At 39.5% G+C, this 15,414-nt stretch overlaps 1 protein-coding gene across 3 annotated transcripts in view; it reads right to left on the reverse strand.

The window, feature by feature from the left end:
- The window catches only part of EFL1 (elongation factor like GTPase 1), a 127,508-nt gene extending 112,147 nt beyond the window's left edge, over positions 1-15,361 (reverse strand). For 2 of the 3 annotated variants that reach the window (XM_045561563.1, XM_045561565.1), the window contains exons 1-4: positions 15,275-15,361; positions 14,373-14,476; positions 11,369-11,436; positions 5,640-5,724 (exon numbers count right to left, since the gene is read on the reverse strand). In XM_045561563.1, coding sequence (XP_045417519.1) covers positions 5,640-5,724; positions 11,369-11,436; positions 14,373-14,463 — 244 coding nt within the window. In that variant the 5' untranslated portion in view covers positions 14,464-14,476; positions 15,275-15,361. Of the gene's footprint in view, positions 1-5,639; positions 5,725-11,368; positions 11,437-13,532; positions 13,598-14,372; positions 14,477-15,274 lie in introns of those variants that run through there. The other variant, XM_045561564.1, reaches the window with a different exon arrangement.
- Positions 15,362-15,414: the final 53 nt, after the last annotated feature.

A 15,414-nucleotide genomic window follows, 5' to 3' on the forward strand; every position in this document is an offset into this window, starting at 1 on the left:
TGAAAATGATAGAGCAGAAGCTGAAACCCACCTTACTCTAAAGACCGTACCTTTAACCACTACACTCAGGATGGCAATTTTATCCACTGGTAGTGAATTTCCAGAACGCTGGATGAAGGACTCCAAGGTGAACCAGGGATCAGTGGGAAGGACTGCCACCAGTGAGAGTCAGACTGTCTTCCTCAGCACCACTCCTCCCCCAGCCTCCTGGTCTTTTCATACAAACTGCTTTATAAGGAGTCCTTGTTCTGCTACAACCACCAGGGAAGGTTCCAACCAAAGAAGACAGGACACCTCCAAAGCAAATCAAAGAAGTCAAATAACAAGGGGCCTGGAGCCCTGGCCCACTGTGCCTTAATCAAGCCTTTCACTGTCAGATCTCACAGCACTGGTTCTTGCAGCGGCCCTCCTGGATAAGCACCATTGTCTCAACTGAATAAATCAGAGAAAGGTGAGTAGGTCTAGCATGGTTCAGGGGCCTATCATATAAAGCAAAAGCTGCAAGATTCTTGCAATCACTCAGCATTTCTTAGCCTAACCCTTCATTTCATGGATAAACATGCCGAAGCCCCCAAAAGGTGAGAGAGTAACCAAGGTCACAAACGCAGCAAGCCAGCAGCACAGCCAGGTCTACCTAATGATCTCATCCCTTCTCAGGTCCAGGATTACCTTATACTTTGCAGCTGAGGAAACACTTGCTTGTTCATTTAACTAAACTCCAGACTCTAGGGTGGAGAACTACAAGCATTTTCCCATCCTTTCTCTGTGATACTACCTGGACCCAACACAGAAGTTTCAGCGACTGAGTGTCCTACCAAGTTCTTTACAGAGTCTAAAAATGCACTCATACAGAAGTCTCAGGGTTTCTATACTACAGTGCTCTTATCTTTAACTGGGGTTACAAACCTTTTAGAGTATACCAGAAAAATCAACACCTACCTACCTATCCCCCCCTAATATCCAGACCCTTTAAAATTCATTCAGGGATGGCAGGTTCAGATCTAGAAGGGAACAGAAACCTAGTGACAGACCCAGTGTTTCCACCTGAAAATTACATCCTGAAAATCAGGGTGTGTGACCCAATACTACAGCTGGGAAATACAGCTGGCTTTGGAGCTCACAACGCATGTACATATTAAAGGTTCAGAGAAACTCTGTAATAAAAAAGTCTGTCCAACTCTGTTTAACCTGGAGTTTCTCAAGTTTACTCAACAGTGAGAAAGAGGAAGTGCTGTGGTTAGTCACACAGCTGGCAAAGGCTAAACTCAGCTCAGAGCCAAGCCTCCATCTCCCTTCAATGCCTTTTTCATCTTAACCTTTTCCAGATAACTTCAAATTGTTTCAAAGGTAGAGGGAAAGAAGTCCTCTATCCATCAGAGAAAAAAAAGGTCATAAGCACAGCTCTTTTGCTGTGCCTTTAGCCACATTATGCCATTTTAAAACTTGTTTTCTTTAATGCCATCTACCACTTTTGCCCATGAAGATCAAATTTAAAAATATATTGAAAATTAGGGTTTACTATGCTAGATATTATTACTAATAACAAAATTATTTAAAAACTTTAGAAGGCATAACACTTCTCAGAGACAAAATTTTTTAAGCATGCTGAATAATCTGATTTGTAACACAGTCCTGAAGCTGTGTATTGAACTAATTCCTGCTACAGCATTCAGGGACACAAATTTCTGCTGCCTTATTTCCCAGGCATTCCAAAAAAAAATCTCTTCATTTCAGGGGGCTGATCTAAAAAGCCAAGCAACAATCCGATTTTTTTATGTTCTGGGCAACTGAAGAAAAAAAAAGTTGGAAGGCCTGAATTATTGGAGATATCTTGCAGGCAATTTTTGCTGCTAATAGGGAGTTATGGAAAAGAATCTCTCCCTTGCTCATGGTTTTAAAGTATCACACATAATTGTTTCACAGAAGGTGCACATTTGTCACCATCACCTGACAAAATATCTCCTCTGTGAACAGTAAAACTTCATGTAAAGTTTAGTATGCAATTTCCAAAACACTGGAAATGTTCAGTAAAGCATACATAGAAAGCTGATAAGAGAAAACTTTCCTTAAAATAAAGGAACAGAGAAAGACTCAAGTTACGGATGAGGATCTGAACTTCATGCAAGTGTCTTTAATGTTGCAGTGTATTGGTAGAAGAAAATGTATCTAATAAAAATAACAGGAATACAGGCAGAACCTGAGTTATCTGAGGATATGTTCCTGACTAAATTCTTCATATATGAACATATAACAATTATGTACATAAATTATATCCCAACTATACAGTAATCACAAGTCTCCCTCCATAGAAAATATCACTATTCTTTTACGTTTTAAATGGATATATAAAGTTACAAATCAACTAATATAGTTTATTATTTGACAGAATTATAAAGCACAATAGGATGCATTTTATCTCCCATGTACTGACACAGGTAACAAGGTAACCAAACTGTCTTCATGAGAAGGCTGCCACAAGAGATCATGGGTGGCTGACTCTGATGGTATGTGTCAAAAGCGATATGGTTTAGGGAGAAGAGAACAATGATCTAGAAACAACTATGAGTAGCAAACAAATTTTCTTTTTTTGCTGCACAAACCCATCCCAAAGGACTCTCCAGACCTTTCTCCAACATGAAACAAACTACACCACGTACAGGCCACTTCTGATTATGGTGTACCCCGTTCACTTTTGGTCTTTCTCAGTATAATGTGAGTCCACATCAGCTGCCCAGTACTGCGGCCACACTGTGAACTCTGACATCACTAAGAACTCCACCTTTCAAGTCCTGCTGCATAGGTAGTAAATCTATTACACATCCACACTGTCTTGATTCCTTTGCTTATTGGCATTTTTGCTTGGAAGGATCTAAGAATAAGAACTAGAATAAGAAACCCCAGAATAAAAAAAGATTTATGTTCACTTCTTGGAATTTCACTAATTTTTCTCCATCACCCCAAAGGGAGAGTCATAGATCAAGGACCAACTGTCTTCCACTCAATTTCACATTGCTAATGTGTGTCATTACTCTAAGGCTCAGGTCCTACCATCAGAGCAGGTGAGAGAGTAATAGTAGTAACTGACTAGGAAGGGGGTAAAGGGAACGTGCAGGGGGATGTGGGGCTAAAAGGATATACGTACGTCTTAAGACAAGGCAGACTTAAGCATGCTTAAAAGCTGCCAAGTAGGAAACAGTACAGAAAGAAAGGTTGAAAATACAGGAGAAAAGACCATAAATAGAAAAGATCATAAATAGAAAATAAGTCCAGAACACAGGTCTTTCCCAATGACAAGAGGTAGGCAAAAAATGCCAATACCATCACAGTTTGAGGTACAATGGCAAGCAGTTGAGAAGTCTTCCCTCTTCTGTGAAAAGAAGGTAATGATGTCTGCTGAAATCATGGAAGAAGGCATGAGGGATAGGCTGAGGTATTCCAAGGTGTTCTAAGAGGTTATGTCTCAGTCAACATTCCCAACTTCCATCCCCACTTTGTAGATTTCGAAAACAAAGCTCTGCATTGTCAATTATGATGACTGCCTAGCCCAAAGTCCCTTCTAGGCAGTCATGCCATGCTTGACATGCTTACAGAGAAACATGTTTGATACTTTATGACTCCACTCCAATCACCACCGAATGGACTACGAGGTGACTACCCAACCAAGGGCAGCTACTCCTTGCTCTAGGTGAAACTTCTGCAATGGCCTGGCATAAAAGACTGAGCCACATCCTGCTCTGGACTGTGTGCTCAGAAACACAAGAGAGTGAAGCAGTAAGCAACAGAAATAAGGTGGAAGAACAGATAGTAGTGATAAGGAGTCAGGGCAAGGTTAGTGTAGGAAGATGGACACATGACAAGTAGGCAAAAGCTATGAATAGAGAAGACACGTATAGGATAATAGCAGAGAGAAAAAACAGATGACCAAACCCAGGGACAACAGTGGAGTTCCAGAAGGAAGATCCATAAACTTTTACTAATGTGGTCTCTAGGGCCATCCTGGATCCAGAATCAAAATGTGGCTCCAACTTCTATGAGACATCACTCCAATAAGATTCCTGTTTTTCAATTTTTGTGAATATTATTTCCAATATCATTTTACACATATTCTTTCAATAAGCTATTCCACCCCAACCCAAACTAGCTTTGTCTCTGTTCTTTGCAATCAAAGAATCATATCTAAAACAATCTGAGTGTGAGGCAGCTCAAGGTCACAAAGCTCGACAAAGAGAGGGTAGACCATTCCATTCCCAGGATCCTATAGCCAGTCTCCTACAATACTATACCAGAAAGACAAAAGTGAATTGGAGTGGGTGAATTTTATAGCATATAAATTAAACCTTAAGGAAGCAGTTAAAACAGTGAGGGGGTAGGAAGACTAGAGACAAAGTCGAGAGCAGAGCAACTAAAATCAACACTAGAGGAATCTTCGAATAAAAGCAAACTAATGATCTGAGTATGGAAGAAGGCAGGCTACAAAATGAAGTCTATAAAATGAGAGATAAGAAATAGACCTTGACCCCACTCTCTAGATCACAGAATAAGGCCATATCCTTTAAAATGTGAGAGGAAGTTTTTTAAAAAAATAAAGCATTACCTTAAATATTAAACATTGGGAATTCATGTGTGTAAGAGCTTCAAAACTGGTCTGCTACAACAGCCATGCCCCACACACTACCTCCCTTGGTGCCAGTGCCAGAGATATGACACTGCGAAGGATGAACCACAGGGCGGTCCAGTAGGGAAATAAAATATATATTTATTATTTTCTTCTAATTATAAAAATATATTTTGTATAAAATTTTCAAACAGTACAGAGAAATAGATATTTTAAAAAGAGCAAGTTTTGCCATAATAGAGCCCCTGGAGATAACTACTGTTAGGAGTTTGGCATGTATCCTTCCAGACGACTTCACCTGCATACAGAATATATTTTTATTACCCAAACACATTCACATCTTACCAAAATACTCTGCAACTTGCTTTTTTGTTTCAACACACCATTTTTTCCTATACAATTACACACAGGTCAAACATCTGTTTTAACAGCTGCATAGTATTTCACAGCATGGATGTATCGGCTTATTTAACCATTCTACTGGCATTTAGGTTGCTGGCACTTTTTTAATTAATCCAATTTTTTTGGTATCAATGAACATGTACCTCACACACTTGTAAGACTACTTCTGTCTGATAAATTGCTACAAGTGTTACCATCAAAATGGCATCCTCATTTGGGGACAGCGAGCGAGTCTGACCATGGCAATCCACCATTAAGTAGCAAAGGCAACTGCAAATCTCATCTGCAGGCCAGGGAGCAGAACAAGGATCCAGCGAGGAAACAAAACATTAAGGCTGAGGCAGCAAAGTCCTAAGGTTCCTGACTTTCCTTCTGAAGAAATCCATATAGTCACCTGTTCGAGGGGGCAAGTGTGAACCGCCATTTCTTCTGCCCTTGCCAGTCAGAGGTTCCCATACGCAGCCAAGCCTGGACAGCCTGACTCTGACAACAGAGCATTTGGAGAGGCCAGAATGAAATATGTAGAATTTAAAGCAAAGAAATTGTGGCATGCAATTCAGAAAGAGAAGGGAGGACACGAAAGATGCAAAACGATTTTTCTTTAAAACACAGATTGCTTTACCTGTTGCATAATGTAGTGAAATCGCACTGGATTTCATAGTGATCCCTCGGATCTGTTCGTCTTCTCTGCTGTCCATGTACCTTAACTGGAAAAGTGCAACATATGCATCCTTACTTCCCAATGAATTAAAATGTAATATTAAAATTGGCTGATTTAGATTTTTGCTTTAAATACTTAAATTTTAAACTAGAGCCTTTTTTTTTTTTTTTTTTTAAGGGACAGGGGCCTGGAGAAGGGAAGTTGGTTGAGGGGAAGACAACATGACAAATTGAAAAATATTAGCACCAGGAACTCACAAATGTATTCAAACACTGCACGCCCTCCCCAGAGTGTTGCTTATCCAAATTTCTGCTGTGAGTGTTTGGGTAGTCCAAGAAAAATTCACATAAAGTAGTATTTGGGGACATTCCTTCCATTTATCAAGAACACAGCCATTCTTCTCCTATTCATAAGCTGTTGGACAAATTCTGAGCAGAGACTGAAACAGAAAGTCTCTAGAAGTAGGAGAACCCTTTACTCCTTTTCCCAAATTAATAAATTTTAAACATTTTTAAAAAAGAATACAATAGAAAATATATATAATATCACCATTTTGCTGATGACTGTCATAAAGCTTTAATGCCCACAAACAAGGGCCTGCATCTCAAATCATCTGGCTTCGCCCTTTATCGATACTGACAGTGGCTTCACTGAATACCCCATCCCTTTCCAACTCCTCAGCCCTAAGCACCACACTAACCTCTTTTCTCCCTCTCCAGAATGATCTTTTCCTTGCCCTGCCTTCTTTCCACTGTCAAATTTTTCAAAAACTCTTAATCTTTATACTCATTCATTCCTTTCATTCAAAAGCCTTGAGAATAATTTATTGATATGGGATTGCCACATTTATTCATCCATATTAATTCATTAATTTTCAGAAAGGTTTCCATTTCCCAGCTCTGGCAAAACCAAAGTCCTAAAAGGTACCAATGACCTCGTGGACAAACACAATAATCTTTTCCGATCCTCACTTTTCTTGATTCCAGATTAACACATAGTTAATCACCTTCTGTGTGCATGTGTGCTCTCATGCATATGTGAAATTGTTCCAAGAGTCTGAAATCTCAAAGTTTCCCCATTTAGATGCCACTGCTGGTTTCCTTTCACCTCTCTAATCTCTCAGACAGGCCTTATTCAAAAAGTTTCAGTCCCTCGTTCATCTTCTAAATGAGTATGTTACAACGAACACCTGTGAATGCACTGTCCTATTTAAGAAAAAAAAAAAGTTTCTGCTACTTTTGAAGTCCCCTGTGTCCCTGGCTCATAGGTAGGTAACCACTATCCTGAACTTTACCTTGATCATTCTCTTTATAATTTAAAAAAATGAACGTCTCACTAAAGAAGATATCATCTAGAGTTGCAAGTTTTAAGCCTTATATAAATGTAATCATACTAAATATATTGTTCTGTCACTTTTTCTTTATTTGATATTACATTCCTGCGATTCACCCATGTTGATGGATATAGTTATAATGCACTCATGTTCATCACCGCCTCCACCTCACAAATACTCCACCTCACAAATCTACCACGCTCATTTACCCATTCTATTATTGATGGACATGCAGATTGATTCCAGATTTTTTTGTAACTGTAACTGAGATGATATGAACAGTTAGGGGTCTCTTGCACACTACCTAGGAGTGGAATTTCTGACTTATTAAATTTGCACATCTTCAACCTAACTAAATATTTCCAAATTATTTTCCATATTAGTTGGACTGATCCCCACTCTCAACAGTGCAACAGTGCCTTTGATGCTCCGTAACACTGACAACACTTGACATAGCTGGACTTTATCTTTTATATCAGATGGGTGATAAATAACATCCCGTGGTTTTAATTTGCATTTCTCCTATTATCAAGGGGACCCAGTATCCTTTTATAAGTTTATTGTATTGGCCATTTAACATTCCTTTTCTGTGAGTTTCCTGTACATGATTTTTTTCCATCTTCCTACTGGTTGTACTACAGGTTTATTATGTTTTAGACAGGAGATAGTTATAGTCTCTGAATATTAGTCCTTTGTCAGTTATATGTGTTATTAATACTTTCCCCTAGTTATCAGGCTTACTTTTTTCACTTTCTTTATGGTATCTTTGATAAATATGTTCTTAATTTAAAGTAATTAACATCTTATGTAATAGTTTGACATTTTTGTCCTAAGAACTCTTCCCTTTTGGTCATAAAAGTATTACCCTATATTATTTCCTAAAAACTTTTTAGTTTTGCGTTTCACATATAAATATTTTAACCATGTGCAATGGATTTTTGTGTGTGGTGTTAAGCAGAAATCCAATTTTGTCCCCCGTACATGGATAATTAAATGCCCACAGACCATTTGAGAGGTTCATCTTTTCTCCACAGATCTGAAATGTCAGCGTACATGTGTGTGTGTGTTTCTAGGCTTACTATTCTGGGCCATCAATCAATTTTATGCCTCAGCTGATTACAAACCACAAGATATAATAAGTTTATCATAAGTTTTGCCATCTGATAAGACATATTTCCATACCCTACTCTTCTTCAGATGTGTCTTGGTTATTACTGGTTTATTTGCTCTTCTGTATGAATTTTAAAATCAGCATATCAAGTCCGAATTCAAAACTATTGGAATTTTTACAAGAACTGCTGACTCTGTAGGTCAACATTAAAAAACTGTCATTTTTTAAAATACCAACTCAGCCAATACGCGAACATAGTGTATCTCTCCATTTAAGTTGTCTCCTATATCTCATAAGTACATTTTTTATGCTTTTTAAATGGTATGTATTTTTAAATGGCTCTATATTATCTGTTGCTCATGTACATTTCAATTATTTTTGAATCCTAAAATCTGCTAAATTCTTATTAATAACCTAGCAATTTATCTACATACTCTTTTGAACTTTCTATAAAGTCGTATCATCTATTAATAAGATGATGTTTCCTCCTTTCCAAAATTCACACTTTTTATTTTTCTTTCTTGCCTTACTACTGCAGCTAGAACCTTTAGTACAATGTAAAATAGAAGTTATCATACAATGAGCAGAAAGTACAATAACCATTCTTGCCTTGTTCCTGACTCTAAATAGAAAAGTTTCAACACTTCATCATTAAGCTCAATCTTCACTGTAGGTTCTTTGGGTAAATATCCCATATCACATTACAGAAGTTCCCTTGTATAACCTACACATTGTAAAGAAGTTATACCATAAGAGATGTTAAGCTTTCTTAAATGTCTTCTGTATCTACTGAAAGGATCATGATTTTCTTTCTTTAATCCATAAACATGGTGAAATTACATGTTAGACCAATCTTGAATTTCTTCAGATAAACTGTATTTGGTTATGAAGAACTTGTTATACAATGCTGGATTCAGTTTGCTAATGAGGGTTATAATTTTTACATCCACAACCATGAGGTTGGCATGGAATTTTCCTGTTTTGTATAATTCTTAATGGACTTTTGGTATCAAAGTTATGTATGCTACCTTCAAGTGATTTGGAGACTATTGCCTATTGTTGGGTTTTCCTCCCCTGTATTCTGAAATGGTTCTAGTAGGACTGAAATTATTTGTTCCTCAAATATTTGGTAAAACTAGACAATTAAACCATCTGGGCCTTTTCTTTGTGGAAAGTTTTTACCCATCAATTCAATTTCTTTCTTTCTTTCTCTCTCTCTCCTTCCTTTCTTCCTTCCTCCCTCCCTCCCTCTTTTCCTTCCTCCTTTCTTTCTGAGACAGGATCTTGCTCTGTCACCCAGGGCAGAGTGCAGTGGCATCATCAGAGTTCACTACCCACCTCAAACTCCTGAGCTCAAGCAATCCTCCTCCCTCAGCCTCCCAAGTAGCTAGGACTACAGTCACATGCCACCACGCCGGCTAATTTTTTTTATTTCTTATAGAGACAGGGTCTCAATTTGTTACTCAAGCTGGTCTTGAACTCCTGCCTCAATGGATCCTTCTGCCTTGGCCTCCTAAAGTGCTGGCGTTACAGGTGTGAGCCACTGCATCTGGCCCAATTTAATTTCTTAAATGACTATAAGATAATTCAAGTTTTCTATTTTTTCTTGACTCTATTTCTTCTTGACTCCAAATGATAGCTTACAATAACACAGTTATCGTTTTCCAGACGTTTTTGCACTTCACCATTTTTAAGTTCATTGCCATAAATTTGTTCATTATGTCCTATTATTACCTTATTAATCTCTGCAGAATTTTCTTTCCTGGCATCACTTATTTCTGCCTCCTCTCTTCTCTTCTTGATCAATCTTACTGATAATTGTCAGTTGTATTACTTTTTTATTGGTCATTCAGTCAAACATACTTATGTATACTATACTTCGTATATTTCCCAAATACATAAGCCACATTAGGAACATTGGCTAGTGACAAGTACCAAACATTCCTCAACAATGTTAATGAAAAACAAAACAAAGTTTTCTGGTCAAGATAATCATGACTTGTCTATGCTGCTGGTTATTTTTTTAAATTAATAGACTTTATATGTTTAGAGCAACTTTAAGTTTACAGAAAAACTGATTGGAAAGTAGAGGTTCCTACGTAGCCCTTTCTCCCCTACTCCCAGTTTCCCCTATTATTTACATCATGTAATTGTTTGGTATAACACATTTGTTATAACAACCAATGAACCAACATTGAAACATTAAAGTCCATACTTTACATTAGGGTTCACTCTTTAAATGTACAATGACATGTGTCTACCATTATTAAGTGTGTTAGCTGTGTTAATAATCTTTTCTAAGAACAAACTTTTGGCTTCACTGATCCTTTCTATAAAATGTCTATTTTCTACTTCATTAATTTGTGCTTTATTATTTCATCTACTTACTTTTTTCTAATTTCTCAAGTGGGAAAAATACAACCACTTCATTATTTCACTCAACCTAGTTTTTTCCAGCCTGCTCTACATAGTATCTTGGGGCCAACTCCCCACCAAACCACATCAAGTGCCCAACTCTACCTTCAAGTCTCCCGAGTCTACTTTGTTGATTCAATTTTGCTTCTCCACTCTTCTTCTATCCTATTACCTACAAATCCTGCTGATTATATCCTAAATAAGAACACTTCTTTATTTTTCTACTGCTAAGTAAATTATTCCAAGCCCTTTTAGCTCACAGCTAGAAATAAAGATCTCTTTATTTCCCAAAACACTATTTTCGTCATGATCCTCAAGCTTCTTAAGGCCCTCCTTTGGTACTTAGGATACTTAGGTTAACTTTCAAAATCTTCTATAATCTTACACATTCTCTCTACCAGTGTAATTTCTCTCCCACTAGTCTCTAGGGCAAATGCTCCACTCCAATCAAGCACAACACACAAATCAGCCTTTATCCATGTTATTTCCCACCACCTGATGTTTTCTCTGCCTTCTCCTCAAACCAACCAACTTATCTACCTGTGAAGAATCTCGGTGAAATCTTCCACAATGAGGTATCATTTGACTTGTTGCAAAAACTCACTTTTGCACTTATAAAATATTAATATAAAGCAAAAGAAAGCAAAATAGAAGCAACTGTTTTTCTCACCATCTATTTTATCTTGTTAAATGGATTGGCAGCTACTTAGATGCAAGAACTATGCTTTATACCTTTTTGGATCTCTGAAAGACACAGCAAATGGTTCATCACATTGCAGATGGCTAACACTTACTGATATGCAACAAGTATTTATCAATATAACAACATACCTTGCCTGCCAGGCGGCTGGAGATGATTCCATTGCTAGATATAAGACAGTCAGCCAGAGTAGTTTTTCCTGTTAAAACACAATAACATTAACTCAAGTCTATGTCTTCTTTAGAAGGGATGGGGTGAAAGACTGTTCCTACAGATTTAATACCTGTAAGAATTGGTTTGGCAAATATTCCTATTTATCTGTGCTGGGTGACGAAAGAGTCTTAGTAGACATTTGAACAGAGTATGACCTGGCAGCATTCTACAGTGCTGCATCCTTATCTCAAACCCTGTGGATCTCATCAACCTCACCTGAAAAGTTGTTAAGCAACTTTTATTTAAGCACAGAACTTTTCTTAAATTGAGGCAGACTTTATATAGAGAATACTGCATAGACTTTCAAGTGATGAGCCAAACCACCATGCCAATCAAAATATAGAACATCTGACAATCAACTTTTACAGTTACTATAATCTGTCCTACAAGAATTTGATCAAGTTTATCACAATTATTACATCAATCATCCCATATCCATATCAGTGACTATGCTAATAAACTTAAGCCCCTAATAGCACAGAATGACAAAAAGATAGCAATAATTTTTGTCTCTGAAAGATATACTGCGTAAATCATCATCAAGAAACAATAGAACATAGTCTTCTGTCATATTTCCCCATGTTTGGCCTTAGCTGGCATTTGCCAGTTGAGCTGTCTTAAGAAAACAGTTATTTAGCAAAGAAATTCAGGAAATCTGCCCATACCTCTTACTGTTTGCAATATAGCCTGTGGAGGGCATCAACTACACTGTCGCTACCAATAAAATGTAGTATCCAAACCTAAACCTAGAAAACTACTTTATAACAAAAGAAATTCTTTGTATACTCAGTATACATCTATGGTTACCTTAATTAAACAGACTATGTACAACTAAAGTTGACACAATTTCATGTGGTAAAAACAGGTAACTTTGTTTAAAGAATGCCATGGGTATACATAACTACTGTAGCAGGGATGGAGAAACACAAGGAGGATTTTTCCTTCAAAACAAGTCTTTATTGCACTCTAAGAACTTCAGCAAAGCTGTGGAATCTCTGTAATAGCTCAAATCAGAGACCAATCAGTGGCAACACTGAAGAGCTTTAATATTGTGCTGTTTGCCATGTAAATAAAATGTATCAGCATATAATCCTAGAGCATCAATTTCCTGCTACCCAGTAAAGCAGAATTCTTTCTAGGTAGAGCAAGCATATATCTCCCTAAAATATAAGTATCAAGAAAGCAAGAACTTTGCTTTATTCATGGCCATGTCTCTAGGACAAGAACAATCCTTTGCATATAGAGGATATTCAATAAATACATTTGTCGAATAAATGAACCATAGGCTTTCTGGGCTAGTAGCAGTTTAACATAATTCTAAAGAGAAAATTTACAGTAATCTGTTACACACACCCTACACTGACTTTCCACATCATTTAATTTACAAAGCAAAATATATATATTTTTAGGCTGAAAGCAGTACACCTGTAATCCCAGCAATTTAGGAGGCCAAGGTGGGAGGCTTGATTGAAGCCAGGAGTTCAAAATCAGCCTGGGCAACATTGCAAGAGCCTGTCTCTACTGACAAAAAGTAAAAACAGCTGGGCATGATGGCACACACCTGTAGTCCTACCTACTCAGGAGGCTAAGGCAGGAGGATTGGGGCAGGGATTAGTCACTGGACTTGCACATTCATTCCCAGTTGGCTTCACCTATAAAGTGATCCATTATTTCTCTTTCTTTCAGTTTCCAAACTTCACTTGCACGACTGCCAGTCTAATCTTTCTAATGCGCTATTTGATTACATCACCCCTGCTTTATTTCTTTCCCCCAATGGCTGCCTAAAAATAAATGATCATTTTCACAGTAAATCATTTACCTTCCTGTCAAAAGAGTCTCGTTATCATTCACATTTGATTTTCACATCCTTAAGATAGGTGTAGTTTTCATCCTGTTTTACAGATGGTGGATAGTGAAGCTCAAAAGGGCAAAGTACAAAACTTGAAAATGGAGTTCTAAATTCAGGTTGCCTGACTCCCTAACTCCACAGGTGGAGCACTTAACACTTATACTAATGCTTAGCTGGCATGAAGAGCTCTGGGAGACATGACCCAGCCTGCCCTTTATCCACTAGTCCCTCACCTTCAGGATGGTAGATAGGTTTTATTTCACATGCCGGTCCAATCACTTTGCTGTGGCCACTCAAACTAAAAAGGGGTTTGAAACCAAGAGCAGGCTTAGCATGAAGGAGTTCTCTGGTGTTACAGCAGTTATCTGTCAGAAGCACACACACCATGCATTAGCTATCTCTGCCGTTCCCATACTACATTTATTTCCTCCCACCTTTGTCGACACATTTCCACCTGTAATGTCCCCGTCTGTCATCTGGAGCCCTCCTTCAGGCATCATCTCTAATACTAATTATGCTATGAAGCCTTTTTTCTAACCGACTCCTAGCTTCCAAATGCTCTAGTTCTACCAACCTTTATAGTCTACTTTTTCTCATATGTTTGTCTCATTTTTCCTGCCTCACCCCTAAAACCTCTACTGCTGGGTTGGTACCCTACTCATAAATCTCTACCTCCTGACATACTTAGTAAAATATCTTGAATTTAGCAGCTATTCAATAAATATCTGATGAATTAAATAGGATCATGTAACACAGGCTCTGAGAACATTATGTCAAGACTACAGACATTTTACATGCAAAACCTGTAAAAACAAAAACTCAAGTCCTGGTTTAAAAAACAATGTGATACTATATAGAAGAATGCTAATCGCTAATTAACCGTGTTCATTTCAAATGCTTCACACCAAGCATGCTTCTCTAACATCACAGAAAACCTTTTAAAAAAATAAGACCTGTTTCTTAGCAAACATCACTGTCAGCTTGCCCACAGCTTCACTCCACTGAGACATGAAGAGACACATTCCCCCACGCCCCCTATTAATGAAAATACATCATTTAAAAAGGATTCTTACCATGGTCGACATGAGCCAAAACACAGATATTCCTGATGTTGGCAGTGTTTTTCTGGAGTTGAATCATCTTATCCAAACTATTGAGCACCATGGTTACTTATTTCCTGTGATTAAAAATTAAACATTTCTTACAAATTGCCCAGGGACTAAAGGTCAGGGCAAAAGAAAAAAAAAAAAATCAAAGGCTGGGAGCTGACAAGCCTCGTCGGAACCCTTAAGCCTAAAACCGGTGGAAGTCGATTGGTGGGATACGCCCCCTCGGGCCCGCGCAGTCTGGGCCCTGAAGTGAGTCACACGACAACTGAACTTAATGGAGTCTGCTGATCCTTCCGGGTCCGACGGCTGCGAGGAATCACGCAGCTCCAGGGCTGGGTGCGCAGCGACACCGGCCGCCGACGGACGCGTTCTCGGGCAAACTTCTCCAGGCCGGGAACTACGAACGGGGAGAGTTCCACGCCGCAGGGGAGGCCGCTGCCGGCGTCTCCCGCTTCCTCGCCCCAACCTCGCCCCCAGCCCCGCACGCCGCCGGCCCCGCGCGCTCGCTGCGAGCAGAAACGCCCGGCCGCACCACCGCCCCCAGAGCCGAGGAAAGTTTCGGGTCACGTGGTCGCGAACCCAGCAGGTGCACTGCAAGTCCTTAACTCCTCTCCAAATTAAAAGGAAGAACCTCAACTCCACATTCCTTTCATTTCTGCGGGGTCCTGGGTCCGTTCCTCTGAGGACCTCGGGTCTACAGAGAAGCGGCCGCCGGGGCCCGGGCTGGAAGCTCCGGAGGCGGACGCCGCTCCCCGCCCCGACTCGCCCCGGGCCCGCTGCGCCCCAGCCCCGCGGCGACCCGGCCCCGAGCGCCGCTCAGAGGCCGGCCGAGGGGACGCCAGCCCCCAGCGCGGGCGCGCACCCACCGGCTCCGGCCGCCGCACCGGCCCGGCAGGGCCCTTCCCGACGCCGCCACACAGAGCGCCGAGACGCCGAGCACTCCGCGAGTCTGGAATGCCTGAGGGGGCGGAGCCGGCTGACGCTCGACCTTTGACCCGTGCGCGTC

Source organism: Lemur catta, chromosome 9 (assembly GCF_020740605.2).
Source record: "Lemur catta isolate mLemCat1 chromosome 9, mLemCat1.pri, whole genome shotgun sequence".
In the NCBI taxonomy this organism is placed as follows: domain Eukaryota; kingdom Metazoa; phylum Chordata; class Mammalia; order Primates; family Lemuridae; genus Lemur; species Lemur catta.